General features: G+C 31.7%; 3 protein-coding genes and 1 long non-coding RNA gene across 5 annotated transcripts in view; 3 read left to right on the top strand and 1 right to left on the bottom strand.

The window, feature by feature from the left end:
- Positions 1-2,754, top strand: part of LOC145323103 (germinal-center associated nuclear protein-like) — a 28,711-nt gene extending 25,957 nt beyond the window's left edge. Inside the window, exons 42-47 of the mRNA XM_080165487.1 lie at positions 66-133; positions 497-629; positions 1,177-1,295; positions 1,453-1,552; positions 1,846-1,938; positions 2,397-2,754. Coding sequence (XP_080021613.1) covers positions 66-133; positions 497-629; positions 1,177-1,295; positions 1,453-1,552; positions 1,846-1,938; positions 2,397-2,433 — 550 coding nt within the window. The 3' untranslated portion in view covers positions 2,434-2,754. The remainder of the gene's footprint in view (positions 1-65; positions 134-496; positions 630-1,176; positions 1,296-1,452; positions 1,553-1,845; positions 1,939-2,396) is intronic.
- Positions 1-16,426, bottom strand: part of LOC145322650 (protein maelstrom homolog) — a 209,714-nt gene that overhangs the window by 88,842 nt on the left and 104,446 nt on the right. The window lies entirely within an intron of this gene.
- LOC145322648 (tyrosine-protein kinase JAK2-like) overlaps positions 2,776-16,426 on the top strand; it is a 62,636-nt gene continuing 48,985 nt past the window's right edge. For both annotated transcript variants that reach the window (XR_013880779.1, XM_080164822.1), the window contains exons 1-4: positions 2,776-2,796; positions 3,324-3,427; positions 6,030-6,157; positions 15,990-16,078. Coding sequence is in view for 1 of the 2 variants with exons in the window: in XM_080164822.1 (XP_080020948.1) it covers positions 3,382-3,427; positions 6,030-6,157; positions 15,990-16,078 (263 nt within the window). In the remaining variant the exon portion in view is untranslated. The remainder of the gene's footprint in view (positions 2,797-3,323; positions 3,428-6,029; positions 6,158-15,989; positions 16,079-16,426) is intronic.
- LOC145323374 (uncharacterized) lies at positions 9,670-10,515 on the top strand. The gene is made up of 2 exons (XR_013880938.1): positions 9,670-9,801; positions 10,179-10,515. It is a non-coding gene; the product is annotated as an uncharacterized LOC145323374 (long non-coding RNA).

The following is a 16,426-nucleotide window of genomic DNA, read 5'->3' as shown; positions in this document are numbered from 1 at the left end:
CCACACCAAGACATTTATAAAGCTTTCCTAATAATTTTTATTTTTTATGAATGTTTTTTGTTTAGGTATGAGAAGAAGTTAGAGAATGCATTGAAAGAGAACTATACTCCTGATTCATCTTCTTTTATGTTAGGTAATTTTAAATACAGTAGGTCTTCAAAGCCGATCAATATCCTTTGGATTAGAACCGGTTCTCAGTTATACTTAAAAATCATGTATATCATTGTATTACAGATGATTTTTCAAGAATATCAAACTAAAAATCTTAGAATTACTACTAAGGCTTTCGGAACCTCAGGGCTAAAAAAACTGGTTTTAATCTTAGAATTTTAAATTTTAATATTGCGAAAATCTGTCTTTAATACGATGCGATATATAACTATTGCAGAATATCTATCGAACGTTTTTATAAAGTCATGCGACTTCATATATAAACTTCCGCTTGTTCTTTTTTAATTTTCTGTTTCATTAAAGTTCACTATGTTTTACCTTATAGATATAGAAGAACTGGAAAAGGAGGAAGAGCTGTTGAAAAAATCTGGGAACATTAATGAGGATGATATCATTGAAGATACTTGTGAAAATGTTAACTATGCCTTTCAGTCAGTTCTACACCAGCTTTCCCCAAGGTAAGAGGTCCTTTTTTGTTGTTATATTCTAACAAAATGAAAACGTCCATGAATAGAGAAGCTCATAAATTTCAGACAGTATCAAATAAAATTATCTGAAAACTGCAAATACCAAAATCCTATATTATCATCTGTCCAAGAATAAAGAAATTAAAAAATCAGGCAAGGAGAAAATAAACAGATAAATGAAAAAAAAATAGATTAGATATCTATTAGTTAGGAATATCTATCGATTAAGGAACTTTTAAAAGTATTCATTTTAAAGCAAAAAATAGATTTTAATTTTGTATAGTGGCTCCGCCCTTGCCCTCCAGGTGCTTTTTTTTACAAGAGGTGTGGATTTATTTATTTCTTGGGTTCATGTTTCTTGAGGGACGGAGGGTGCACTTTCCAGCTTAAAACCTGCTCTGGAGAAAATAAACAACTTTTCTAGCCGTTTGTGAGATCTTGAAGTTGCTGTACTTAGATATATACAGACAGACTGACAAACTGACATCCTATGACCTCATTACTGAACAAACTTTTTTTTTAACTGTTAAAATTTCAGGTTAGGGCTGCTGATAGACAGTCCTTTTGTGAATCCACGTTTACGACGGCAAAGTAGCCGTCAGAGCCGCCAGGTTGATCACATGGATCTGGATGCATCCTGGCAGCAACCTCCACCAGGAATCCATACTTAAATCAGTTTTAATATTTCTGGATTTTTTTAAACACATAAAAGATTTTGGCTTGTTACAAACAAGATTGTTTAAAGAATGCTTAACAGGGATGTTAAGGGATAAGACAATAGACGACAAATTAGTTTCATTAATTTAAGTATTTGACTCAGTTGACCGCCAGCGATGGACCAGTGGCGGACGAAAGCGTAGACAGGACAGACACAGTTCTGGAGACAAGAGATTCAAGAGGAGCTTTGATTACAGGTTGGTGTGACCTTTGTAGTTGCGAAGCTACTCTATAATTAACTCTTTCTGTCCGTCGGGCCGTCAGTCGGTCAGTCCGTAACGCTGTGGGGGATACGTATTTTGTCTGTATTCTTATCCACGTTTTTGTGTTTCGCAACTTATGGATGTTGTCATCTTTGTTTATTGTCGCGGGACCAATTGCCTAACCTAACCTAAAATACCAAATCAAAAGCTACTGTGAAAATACGACGAAACGCCCCTTAAGAGGCGTTGCCACGAAAGGGACTATATCCGAATTTTGATGCTTTTAGTGAAGAGTTGAGTCCCCAAGTGTCGCGGGAGTTGACGGGAAGGTTGGACACCCTGAAGCACAGTATTCACCATGAGATCACTCAGTCACTAAGGCAGGGTTATCAAATTACACATATTATTTCTCTTAATAAATAACAAATATGATTCCTGCGATTTATAAATTATTATTATGGGGTATTTTATTTTTTATTTTGTGTTAGGTTTTTAATTAAGGGTAATCAAAGAATGAAAGAAATATCAGCATACCTATTTAGTTTTTCTATTGTTAATTTTACATTGGAAATTCAGAAGACAATACCTACATTAAAGTAAAACAAAATTGGGGATGGGTTCAAATAAATGTATCGTGGACCCTGAACAGTGCTGACTTTAAATTGGGTCTTTGAATATCAGCCAATAGCGTCGTAAATATTAACAAGGTCCCCAACACTGGATCCAGGTAGTTGTTTGTGTTATACATCTTTAATTGTAGATTTATTGGCAAAATTTTACAAATTTTATTGTTCGTCAGCTTTTTACATTAATTTGGTAATCATAATTTAATATTCAGGCTAGAAGCAAAATTAAAAGAAGCATTAGAAAAATAAACGAATATAGATAATGGTTGTTTCAATGTATGCATGTTTGTTTACCGTATGTGTGTTGTGTCTTTGTTATTTAAGGCATTATTTTTAAATATCTGTACATATGATATAGTTTTTAACTCAAAACGTATTTTTTATATACTTTATTATGTATATTAAAATTCCATTAATATACCTTTACTTCATAAAGAAAATTAATGCTGTGATAAAATTAAAATATTATATTATTCAATTGCTTTTAAAATTAAATTAAAATCAAAATCATTTTTTTTTGGAATAAATATTTTCATTATGACTTTATTTAGATATTTTTTGGTTATTTCAGATTTCTATCAAAATGTTATTACAATAGTTAGGTTATTCTAGGTTATTATTAAAATCTATCATGGCATGAGTAATATTTTCTTTTCTTTAAATCCTTATAGTAAAGTAACATGATCTCTGTCTGTGTTGTCTGTTGCTTCTCATAGGTCATGGGAAGGTTTATAGCTATTTTGGGGGAGAGTAAACCACCCTCCCAAGATAAATCACTAAAAACCATAACTAAACCCATCTAGCGGCGAAAAGATATTTTTTGGAGAAGAACTGATTGAAAAAACAAAATTTTACGTGCCTCTAGGGGAAAAACTGCTAATTTACAATGAATTCATTTTTGTTAATGAAAAAAAACTCCAAATTTTACGTGCCTCTAGGAGCAAAATTGCTAATCTAAAATGAAGTCATTTTCGTTAATCTTCGATATTTGATTGACTTCTATTATAAAAAATTCATACATAAGTCGTTCTGCCAATATTATTACTTCATACTACTGCATGTAGTGTTATCTGCGCTAATTTTAATATTATTGGTCTTGTTTATCAACAATTAATTGAAAGATTTTGTCTTTTTAATAGAAAATGTAGATTGAAAACTAGTTGTACCCCGCGGGGCTGCTCAGTGAACCTAAACAAAATGGAGGCGTCGCCAGAGAAAAAGACTGTACAGCTCCATCTACTGGGTAGGATATATGTTGTTGGTGTTAATGTGTTGTTTTTTTTATGTTACATAGTTCAAAGGGGACTATCCACGAACGAGATTACATGATTCTAAGTACCTTCCAGCATTGATCCTAAGTATTTTCTTTCAGAATATAAAAGGTCACCATATATCATTATTGTATTGACGAGAAAATTTATGTTTCACCATGTTTTTTTTAGGTATTTTAATTGATTTTGAAAACTGTTATGAACATAATTCTTTTAATAAAATGGATATTTGATGATACATATGCGAATACTCGTGTTGTATAGATTGTAAATTAATCCATATTAGCATTAATTTAAACATACATATGAGATATAGTAAATGTGCTTTTTAATTTTTATCATTTGACAACTTGGACAATTTAAACACCCCGAACTCAACAAAACGTTTGATAGAATTTTTACTAAAAATGCTGAACATTTTTTTACTTTTCTTCAACTTGAAGTGGTGAAACATAAATTTTCTCGTCAATAATATTAATTATTTATAGTTACCTATTATATTTTGAAAGAAAATACTCAGGGTAAAGATATCATGAAGATATATTTCGATTTTAGCAATCATTTTCAATTCATTTTGTCAAAAATTAAATATAGGTATGAGACATTAGATAACAGCAAATATGATCAAAGATATTAAACATACATTTATATAGAACAATGTCACAAATTATTTTGAATCTTAGGTATCACCAGAAAGTACAAATGACAACTGGAAAAGTTTGAAGAAAAAAAGATTAAAATATTGTTTTTTTAAAAGGAAGAGTAGGGAATAATTCTTGGCCTTGTTTGAGTTGTCCATGGGGCGGAGCATAGTTTTTAATAAAGGAATTTTTTGGATGGTTAGGAAATAGGCGGAGTTTTAGATAGGTGAGTTAAGTTGAAGGCGGAGAAAGAAAAAAAATGGGAGGAGTGAGGTAAGGGGGGGGGGGGGGTTGGAAAAAGGTTGTGGATTTAATTTTGTCTTTGGTTGTGCATGGGTGGAGATTTGGATTTTGAAATCTGTTGAAAAAATGGGTGGAGTTATTCCTGGGATGGGAAAAATGTTAACCTTTATTAATTCCTGCTTTGGTTGGGTTTTAGGATGGAGGAAGATTTGATGTTCTTTTGAAATAACCAAAAAAGTGAAAAATGTGTACTTTTTTTTGATGAAACATGAAATGAAAACTACATGGTGAAGAAAAATGTTGACTCATTTGAGATTTTTGGAAGTATAATTTGATGATGCAAACAATTGATTTGTGTTTAAGGATAACCTAAATATCAAAGAAACTTATTCCTTTTGAAATTTTAACTATGTTTTAAAAGATTTTTTTATAAAAATTTGCAAATGCACACAGTTAATTTGAGTTTAAAGAAGTGTTCATAAAATTTTGGTTATTAGTTTACTTTACAGTCCAATGTTCACCTTCCTCCATAATGGAATTGGATTGTCTGTCGTTTGGAACAATGAAAATACTGAAAGTTTTTGAGCAAATGTATAAGATAACATAATTGTAAAACTTCGTGTACCAGTTAATTTACAGTCCAATGTTCCCTCTCTACCTTAAATACAATTTGATTAACTAGTGTGCTAATGACTACGACGAAACTACTTATCCTAGGATTCATTACCATTTTTAGCCCCTTACAAAAAAACATTTTTCTGCAGAATATTTTTTATTTTCTTGAGAGATCTCAGCTGTCTAAAATGCCGCCTAGGGATAGAGGGATGAGCAACTGAACCAAAAAAAAACATATCTCTATGTTGTCAGTTGTGTGTGGTGGATGTATGCATGACAATTTTTACTTCATCTTACAAGTAAAACAAAATAGCAGCTTTATTGCTGAGAAAAATCTATTAAAATGTATGGAAACCGCGTATGTTTTACTTTTTATTATGGCCAATATCATTATCTAGGGCAGTCTTTAAATACAAAAATTAAGGAGGCATGCCTTCCTCTATTTTTTTGCCCTCTCTCAAGGAACACACCCCTATGACAAATCCCTGTGCACGCAACTCTAATTGAAGATTTAGATAAATTATTTCTGATAATTTTATTTTTTTAGAATATATTTCAAAATTGCTATTTGTGTCATTGTGAAATTACACTTTTAACAAATTTCCAGTATGAAACCGATTGATATCCGCTGGATTAGAACCAGATCTCAGCCATACTGAAAAATCATGGATAGCATCGTTTACTGACAATTTTCTACAAATATTAAAATAAGAATCATAAAATTGTGCCAGTTTTTGCCTTTGCGCCCTCGGAGCTAAAAAAACTGGTTTTCATTTTTTATTTTAATTTCCGCGGAAAGTTGTCTATAATACGATGAGATAAATAACTTTCCCTTGATGCCTGATGCCGCCAAATGGGATGGTAGAGAAATTTTGGCGCTAAAAAAAGGGTTGGATCCTTAAAAGCAATTTAATTTTAAAAGAGACTATAATAAATTTATGTTCATTTTTAAAATTTTGAATTGAAAATATAATGAACCATATAAGAGGCCCATGAGATTTTACACTTCAATAATAATATACATTTTTAGCACAAAATATAAAATTATATTTTTAAGTAACGACCTTTATTTAAGACCGTGAGAGCCCGGTGGAGTTTACGGGAGAGAGTTCTCTCTGCCTGGAACAAATTCTCGTGCAGTTATCCCGCACAGAGATACTCAAGATAAACCCAGTCTCGCTACAGCTGTTCCAATTCAAACAGGTTAGTGAGAATACCAATCAGTGACAGGGATCTAAAAGGATAAGACAATAGCAGATTAATTGATGTACATCCCAAATGTTAACACACAAAATTACTCCTTCTGTAGATTACAATTAGTGGTTGAAACGTTTGAACACTCAACTTTATAAACCAAACAATCAAAATTCATTAAAAGTCCCAAAAGAATAAGCCATCGAATAAGGAAACGTTATTATAAAACTTTGGGGACTTATGTAATAAACAGCCCATTGTCCCTTTTTTCTCTGATCCAGACAGGAGTATTTCTCCTGAAGACAAACATTTTGGCTTTTAAGTTATTAGCTTGTCAATTTTGGATTATTTTTTGTTGAAAACTATAACATCATTTTTAAATTACAACCAGTTAGAAGAAGAAATACCATTGTTTCAATTATGATTTTTTGGCCGAATAAATAATTGAGGCTAAATAGTTTTTTTTTTCTCACTTATAATCCTTACTTGATGATATTGCAATTAAAATATTTTTTATCAAGTTATATAGTGATGGCAATCCGTCGAATTTTTGGTCCGGATTCGGATTCCGGATTTTTAAAGAATCCGTCAAAAAAGTGGCGGATTCCTTGCGGATTCCAGATTCTTATTTTTGGCGGATTCCGGATTCGGATTCCGGATTCTAGCAATATATTAAAAGGATTTTTAAATTTTTTTAAAAATTAAGTGCTACATATGTCCTAAAAATCAATGTTCTTGGTGTTCTCTATAATTCACTTCCGAGAATCGAACCAGATTTTAAAAGATATTATATATAATGATGAAAATCTTTGCCTTCAAAGAGGAGGAGTTGAAAGAAAAAACTCAAGACGCTAATTTTAGCCTACCAAATAAGAATCTGGAATCCGCTATTAATAAACGGATTCCGGATTCGGATTCCAAAATTGGCCAAAAATTGGGCAGATTCCGGATCCGGATTGCCAACCCTAAAGTCATATCAGTTCTATTTATGTTCCATTTGAATAATTTTTACTATTATAACTAAAAAATATAGATGATCACTTATGATTACCTGTAACGCATCTGCTCGTCTTTGGGAAGGTGATAAGTTCGAATCTTAGCCAAAACTGCGTCAGAACTAACGACGTTAAGAGTTATACCTATCGCTGCTATGTATGATGCACGACAGAGTTGGGTGAATGTCTTAGCCTAAAGCAGGCGCAACCCATTTAAGGGGGAGGTAGATTGTGTTAAAAATCCGTAAAAGTGTGAGTAAGCTTCCAATCAAAAGCGATTATTAAGTCTAACTGTTAACCCGCGACCGTGGCTCAACACGTAGCGCATCCGCTCGTCGTCGGGAAGGTGATAGGTTCGAATCTCGGGCCGACACCGCGTCATAACTAAAGACGTTAAAAATGGTTCCTACTGCTGCTATGTCAGATGCGCGACATAAATAGTTAGAGTAGGGGGAATGCCTTGGCCCAAAACAGGCGCAACTCGTTACCATGCACAGTTGGGACTTCTCAGACAAAGGTCGTGCATCACAGAGAGTTGGTTGTCTGATGGATGTTACTTAGCCTAATATCCTTGGGTGTTTGGACAGAGAAGGGTGCGTTAGTCATCCTTAGTTCTCCTGGATTGCTGGACCAGGACCTGGACAGTACATCAAGTCGATAAGGTCCGGTACTGCAATTCCGCCCGTACGAGGTACCCTGGTAGTTCACCTTCGGAAATACTGAATTAGTATGGCTAAGCTATGGATTTTTAAAAGCGAAGCTTTTCTATAATTAGGGTCGGTCCGTCCGTCCGTCCGTACGTCCGTCCGTCCGTACGTCCGTCACGGATAGCTTTTTTTCGTTAATTTAGACATGTTAGAATTGTCCTATCGATTTCAAATTTTGCATGGTGATTCCTTTAGTAGTTAGGTACGATTTAGAAAGCGTAGCAACTCTATAATCATTACCAAAATGTCCGTACGTCCATTTTAAACAAGTTGATTTTTTTTACTTTTTAAATAGCTTTTTTTCGTTAATTTAGGCATGTTAGAATTGTCCTATCGATTTCAAATTTTGCATGGTGATTCCTGTAACAGTTAGGTACGAGTTAGAAAGCGTAGCAACTCTATAATCATTATCAGAATGTCCGTACGTCCATTTTAAACATGTTGAATTTTTTACATTTTTAACAACAAATTTGTATGTGACCTAATTATCCGATTGGTCTGATTTTTGGTATACTGATTTCTGGGACAAAAAAATACAATATTATAAGCGAAGCAACTCTATAATCAAGTCCTAAAAATGTAAGTATGTCCATAATCATTATCTTGTATCAAGCAGTTTTTCAACAAATTTACTTACAATTTTGCTTTGTCTCTTAAACATTCGCATTCTGATTTTTCAGTTCTGACATTATACAAGTGTTAATGTCCGTTTGTCCTACCGTTTCAGAGCTTCGCTTTTATGGATGTTGTCATCCTTGTTATCCAGAGTTTAGACAAACTAAAATAATTGTTTTACCATTTTCTTTGTTACATATTGTTATTTTGCGAAAATACTTGGTAACATTGTTTGGATAACTATCATCCTTATGTTTGATTTTAAATTTTCTAGCAGGGTTATTTTATTTGGCTGATAATCAAATTAAAAATTACATCAAATCTAGGTATGGCGATAATGCAGATAAATTCATAATTTGTTTGGGGAAAGTTTTATTTCCAAGCCTTTAAGTGGAAAGAAGTTTAACTTGATATATGATATATGTAAGGGGGACAGAGTAAAGTGAAACTTTAGAGAGAAGCTTTGTTTGTGCAAAACAACAACAAAATATTTTTTCTTGATTCTACTTTAAATATATCTACATATCTCAAGGCTTTAATAAGTAAGGGTAAATTTTTTTTAAAGTGTTTGACTGATTAAAGCATTTATGAAATGAAATATACCAAGATAAATGTATAATAATATAAATTTGTTTTATCATTATTAAATTTTTGTAATTAGACGTACTCTAGATGTAGAAAGGAAAATAATATAATAAAGAGATATATGCTTGAACTTTTCAGCATTAGGGTAACTAATCATATTCAAATTAATTTAACTTTGCTTCATCATAGGAACTATTATTGAAATACATATGCTTCCGTTTATTATTATTAACCTCCCTCCCCCCCCCCCATCCCACCCCAAACACATATAACCCTTAATCCTATGTTCTAAAAATATATATCATATTGACCTACCAACAATTCAGCATATACATAACATGGTTTCCATATTTTTTACAACTACTCCGAAAAAAAAAATAATTCTTGTAACAAATATATATAATCATAAATAGAATTTTAATTTTAATTTAGCTTCTTAACAAAATATGTATATAGATTTACTATTTGCCTGACCCCTAGTCTCCTAGGGAAGGCTGGAACAGTAAAAAAATAGTCTGAAATCATTCCCCAAACATGTATTAGGCTTTCCTGAAAAGTAAACCAATTAGGCGTTTCCGAGATCTATAGCTTCAGACAAAAAAAACTACTACTTTATATTACAGGATAATATTAGATATAGCATTGGAAAAATTGGGTAACCATGGTTAGGACCTATACATTAGTTGTAACATAATTTCATACAAGTCAGATGTACTGTTAACTTATTCAAGAAACGAACAAATATTTTCAGGTAATAACATAACTTTTCTCATGTGTTTATCATTTATATATTACTTTTATTAGCTGCTATGCTACTCTATATCTTAAAATGTCTGTTTTTTCTATTATAAATCATATTTTCCATTCTATTTTGAATGCTTTTTTCAGCTAGTTATGCCTCATAACCTTTAAGCATAACTACATGCTATGTTCATCTGTCTGTCTGTATGCACCTAATCTCTTCCAGTTTCATTTATTAATTTTTACCTTTAATATCTTCGCCCTTTTTGGATGTTATCATCCTTATTTATATATATTTAATACTTCTTTAATTTTAATTTTACAGTTCTATAATATATATTGTCAGATTTTAAAAATCATTTCAAATAACAGATTATTCTCTTTCAGGATTGTTTGTCTGCTTTATGGCCTAAAAGTAGGAGTGCTCATTAAAACCAGATGCCATCATAAAAAGCTGCAATTTCAGTTAAAGAAGTTACCGGACCACCTTTATCTTATGAATTACAGAACACGTGAAACCCATCATATGTAATAACTTAATGCAGCCAAGTCGCCTAAATGTGAAAATGGTTCCCTAAAATAAAAAGACTGTTGCAAAAATGTGAAACGATTTTTTTCAAGGCTTGTGAAAAGAACAATAAATGATCATTCTTTTTTTGATAAGATAATTATAATTATATACTCTCGTACAATTATATATAACAAATAAAGTTCTTAAAATTTGTCTTTTTTGTTTTTCTTCTTAATAGATAGAAATTTTTTTTTGTTCAGTAGGTAGAAAGTTCTATTTATAGTGTTTTTGTGTGGAAAGAATTTTAATAATTTATATCAAGGTTTTAAGCAATTTGTGTAAACTAGGGGCGATGCACTGAAATATTGTATTTTGCCTTCCCCAGTAATCCTATCTTATACCTTCCCCCATTATTTATTTTCCCTTCTGTTATATTCCTCAAAAACTCCATTTCTTTCCCTTTTATGATTCTTAGAATATCCATCCCACCCAATATTCAATCCCCCTACATTATTATTTAAAATTTGACCTTTCTTAACCCCTTTCTTGTCACACCCTTTTACCTCCAAAAATGCCCCCTCCCCCTTTTTTTCGCTCTCTCACTCTCATCCATCCCCTTTCGATCAATCCCTATTTACATCCCCACAATCCCCCCACCTAACCCTAACCCTAATTGCTCCCCTACCTTTCCCTGAATACCCCCCCCCCCCTCCCTAAATATTTGTGTTCTTACTTTCCTTCTCATAGCCCCTTCCCTCAACCCATCTCTTTCCCACATTCCCTCCTTAAACTGACACATGAAGTTAATTAATCATTTTTACAGATTTTTGAAATTTGATCTACATATGGAATTAATGCTGCTAAAATGTATTTTAGACAAATCTAACTAATTATTGGCCAAAAGGGAATCTATTTCTTAATACAACTAAATGACTTACAGTTACCCTATTTTCTGAATCTTTTCCAAAGGATAGAATCATCTGTACATATGGATTTCGTATGGCTAATGTCTTATTTTAGTATGGAGAAGGTTCAGAATTAATTTTCTAATATACCAGGGTAATAGGTAAAAAAAAGTCTAACTGTTTTTAAAAATGCGTTTAATTATACTATGAGTTGGTCAATATTAAGAACAGTTAGACTTAATAATCGCTTTTGACTGGAAGCTTACTCACTCTTTTAATATAAAATAATAATTTGTCTAAAATTGTACCCTACTATAGGACAAACGTTCTTAGTATATCCCTTAATAGTACAGTAGCTGTACCAATACACAGTAGACTATAAAAGTTTTAAAGATTTTTAATCAATATAATAGATTTAAAATCTGCATAAAATTTTAAGGATTTTTTATAAAATTCGTTTTTTATATAATTCTTTATTTAAAGGCGCAAATACGAATTAAGTTAATAAATTTTGACCAATAGGATAGCTGGATTGGAAACTACCTACGCTCTAATTGGTTGAATGATGTACGTCACTTAAGCTTCTCCAATCAGAGCGCAGATAGTTTTCAATCCACCAATCACAGATCTCAAAATTATTTAACTTAATTTGTATTTGCGCCTTTAAATAAAGAATTATATAAAAAACTAATTTTATAAAAAATCCTTAAAATTTTATGCAGATTTCAAATCTATTACCTACTTATATTGATTAAAAATCTTTAAAACTTTTATAGTCTAATACACAGTCCTTCATACACGTATCTAACTGATAATATTAAATAATAATTTGTACTGAAATTGTACCCTTCTATAGGACAAACCTTCTTAGTATTCCCCTTAGTTACTTGAGGATACTTGCTAAATTTCTGGTTAAATTCTATTTAAAAAGTTAGTTTCTTCTCCGTAGTAATCAGAGATAAATGGAGAAACAATCAGCTACAATATTGGACATAGAAAATACGTGGATATTATGCCAGGGTTTAAAAATTGTCGTCATTTCAGGTTGCTAATATGGACTTTAAAGTAAATGAATTTCTAAACTTACCTAACTGTTACAGGAATCATCATGCAAAGTTTGAAATTGATGGGACGTTTTTAAGGTGCCTTTATTAATGATCAAAACTATACGTTACTATAAAAAAACTTAGGTTTTGAATTTATATACCCTCTGTTGCTATACATGGATCGTACCATACAAACAATAACAAATGCTTTTGGCTGAATTACAGGCCTAACCTTCAAGATTTCTGTCAGTTAAAAGAATTAAGACAAATTGACTTTTTGAAAATATTTTTAGATGAAAAATAAAGTATTTTGAAAAGTGTGTGATATATGATTTCATCTATTGAATATAAAAGACAGCCCCGTGTTTGTTAACGTCAACGGTTACATTTCCCTAATTCCCTGACTGGAGAACAAATAGAAAACTTATCCCTTCCTCCCCAAAATCTTAAACTAATAGATTCCAGGGAGGGAGGGGACATTTACACTAGTCCCCAAAGTTTGATAATAACGTATTCTTATTGATTGGCTTAACAACTTTGGGGACTTATCTTGAATTTTGATTGGATAGTTCATTAAGTTGAGTGTCAACGTTTCAACTATTAGTTATAGAAGGGGTAATTTTTTATATTATCACTGTGGATGTACATAAATTTATCGGCCATTGTTCTATTCCTTTAGATCCCTTCATAGATTCTCCAAACTAGACATTTTTTCCACCCTATTAGCTACTCAAAAAAATAAGATATATTTGTCGGGGGGGAAATAGTTGTGACAACTTTTCGCCACAAAATATTTAGAATTCTGTAATCATCTTGTTTTAAAGAGAAGCTATAAAAGGGTCAGTACGTCCGCCGGTACGTCATAATCGTTACCAGAAAGTCCTTATGTCCATTTAAAACATGTAAATTTTATGACAACCCTCTTTCTATGATATTATTATCCTAATCATCTGATTTTTGTAACAATGATTTCTAGTATAACAAGGTACAATGCTTTATGCAAAGCATCTCTATAATCAAGCTTGGATGAACTTTTGGACACTTGATTTGATTTTGGGTGGCTCAATTGCTTAAAAGTGGTTTTGGGCACCCTTTTGGGCACATATCTAAGAAAGCATATTTTTACTTACACCCCCCCACCTTAATTTCTATTCTAGGAATATTAAAATTGTTCATTTACATAAATCCTTTTTGTGTTTTCATTGTTTAAAAATAGATAATTTAATTTATATCTTATTCAATCTGCTCTGCTTTTGCTTACATCTGTCCTATATATTAATGCAATGAGATCCAATTAATTTAGTATGTATTGTTTATACTGTAACCTTTTTGTCCACCTAACTTTTAACTTTGTATTTGCCTCTTTGTTTATTGCTTAAGAAAGAAGTTATATTTATAACCTGTAAAAAATATATGGATGAATCAATGATAAACTAACATGCTCTAATAAAAACAATAAAAAGCGCGGATGACAAAAACCATAAAAAACAAAGCTAAATAATCTGGATATCAAGCAAACGAACGTTTACAAATACATGTAAGAGTAACAAAAGCATTTAATATTTAATATTATTTAGAAATCTATCCCAATCTTACTCAAATAAAGAATGCATGAAAAAGACAAACTTTTGATTTAGCACTTGATTATAGACATATTTTTATAGAGATGCTTCGCTTATTTTATATTGTGCCTAATGGTTCTAGGATTCAATATTCCAAAAATCAAGCGTATGGGGTAACTTATATCTTGTAAAAAATCATAATATGGACATTAAACATTTTGATAAAAAAGTTGCTTCGCTGTCTAAATTGTACCTTACTATTACAGGAATCATTATTTACTTTCTCCGAGGTCTTCTGTCGGAAGCTTTTATTATTCGATGGAAGATGTGGGTTAAGATAATTTAAACGTCACTGGCCTCTCCCTCCCTGGTAAAGGATGCAATGTTATTTAATCAATGGACCGTGTCTATATTCAACTAATTAAACACTTGATTTATTTTCAAGTTAATTACGTAAATTAGTTCGATTCCGATATAGGTATAGTTAATCTGAAGATATTTTTGGCCGGAAGGAAGAGTGCATTTGGCTGTTTATTACACTAGTCCGCAAAGTTTTATAATAACGTTTTCTTTTTCGTTGGCTGAACAACTTTGGGGACTTTCTTAGAAATTTGTTTGTTTGGTTTAGTAAGTTAAGTGTCTAAACGTTTCAACCATTAATTATAATTTACAAGAATCGTAATTTTGTGTATCATCAACCCGACTGTTAAAAATAGGACCTGACTTTGATATATGAAGATTGTACACTGAAACGAATAAATATTTATATCAGACTTGAAGTTTTTATTCGCTATATTCAGATAAACTGGAAAAAAGTTAAATACCTAAAACAATGTTTTTAACATATTTTTTAAAAGAGAAAACTGTGCCTTTTTATTACAATGGGAGGGTGCGAGAAAAATCTAAATAGGAAATTATGATAGGGTTAAGTTAATGATTAATTAAATATATCTTATAACATTTTAGGAAAGTTATATTTTAGACGGGTATTGTAAATATTACCAGTTATAACATTTGAGTAATGTTTATTACAATATAGGATTTTGAGTATCTTTGGTTGACTGTCATATGCCCGGACGCACAGATTGATTTGTAAATGTCCCATTTGTCGAGTAGCTGCTCTAATAATTATTGGGGCCAGTTTCCTCCTCCCTTTATCCCGTTATGTATTTCCATGGGAAAATGACAATATAAAAATTGTACCTATTTGTGTTTCATCACTTCTACAAAAAAAATGTTTTGAACATTATAAATAGCCACGATAAAAACAAGACAATAGACGATACAATTATTATATTGTTGATGATTATAAACAAAATTACCCCTTATATAGATTTAAACTATTGGTTAAAAAGTTTGGACACATATATTTTGAACCAGCCAATCATGTCTCAATAAAATTTTTTAAACTTACGAATGAGAGATAGTGTTCATAAAGTATAATTTACAGTCCAATGTCTCCTTTCTCACTGACTAGAACCTTTTAAAATATCGTTACAAAAACATAAAAGTTAAATTTTCTTTTTACTTTACTATGATTTGTCATTTTGCATTTCCGAGTATGTTACACTTGTAGTTATGAAACCTTAGCAGGTGTGAAAGCACACTAATTTATTTCCCTTTTAATTAGAAACTTATCATTAGCTAAAACACATACAAGTATTCTAAAAATTTTAGCAGCAGATAAGTTTATTGTTCTTCTTTAGTAGACAGCTGTCCGGAGCTACGTAAATGTATAAAAGTATACCTATCGAAATATTACATTTTTATTTTTGTTTCTTTGGACCTTTTTTTTATTTTCCAAAGTCTAGAATCTAAAACCATCAGTTTGAAACCCATTTTATTGTCATTTAGTCTGGCAGTACATCATATCATGCCCGTTTATTAGCCAAGACTTTCTTTCCTAACGTTTACTTTTTATGTGTCACGCCTGATAAATGAATATTGCTCGAAACCAACAACCTAAAAATGGAATTTATATCCTTGTCCTGTGTTAAAGGAAGAGTAAAGATTGGAGGATAATTAATTATTCTCAATTTAAATTTCAAGCAAGGGTGAAAACATCTGTGAAAGCGCAGCTAATGGAAGTTTTTTTATTCAGTGCTTTCCTTCGAAAGTGCTTGTTAAGCATAAACACCCCCAACTTATAATTATTATCCTTGTTATATTTTTAGGGAACAAAATGGTTGCTGCCAAGTACAAATGTAGGAAGTCTGTATGAATCCCAACAAAGCGGAGTTCCATTACCCAGTTTAAGAATAAGGTGAATGTTTTTCTCGTATTCATTCGAATCCGGTGGATAGGAACCGGTTCTTATCCATACGAAAAAACTATGTCTAGCATCGTATTACATCCAGCTTTCTACGAATATAGAAATGTACGATCATAAGATTAAAACCAGTTTTTTAGCCGGTGCCTCCGGCACCTCGGGGCTAAAAAAACTTGTTTTAATCTCATAATTGTACTTTCTATATCCGCGGAAAGCCGTTTATAATACGATGCGAGAAATAACTATTCTCGTATTCATTCGAATCCGGTGGATAGGAACCGGTTCTCATCCATACGAAAAAACTATGTCTAGCATCGTATTATATCCAGCTTTCTACGAATA

The sequence above is a fragment of the Acartia tonsa genome, chromosome 6, assembly GCF_053477335.1.
Source record: "Acartia tonsa isolate MP-2025a chromosome 6, ASM5347733v1, whole genome shotgun sequence".
NCBI lineage: Eukaryota > Metazoa > Arthropoda > Copepoda > Calanoida > Acartiidae > Acartia > Acartia tonsa.
The sequence above is the reverse complement of the archived record's forward strand: the minus strand, read 5'-3'. Positions and strand labels throughout refer to the sequence as shown.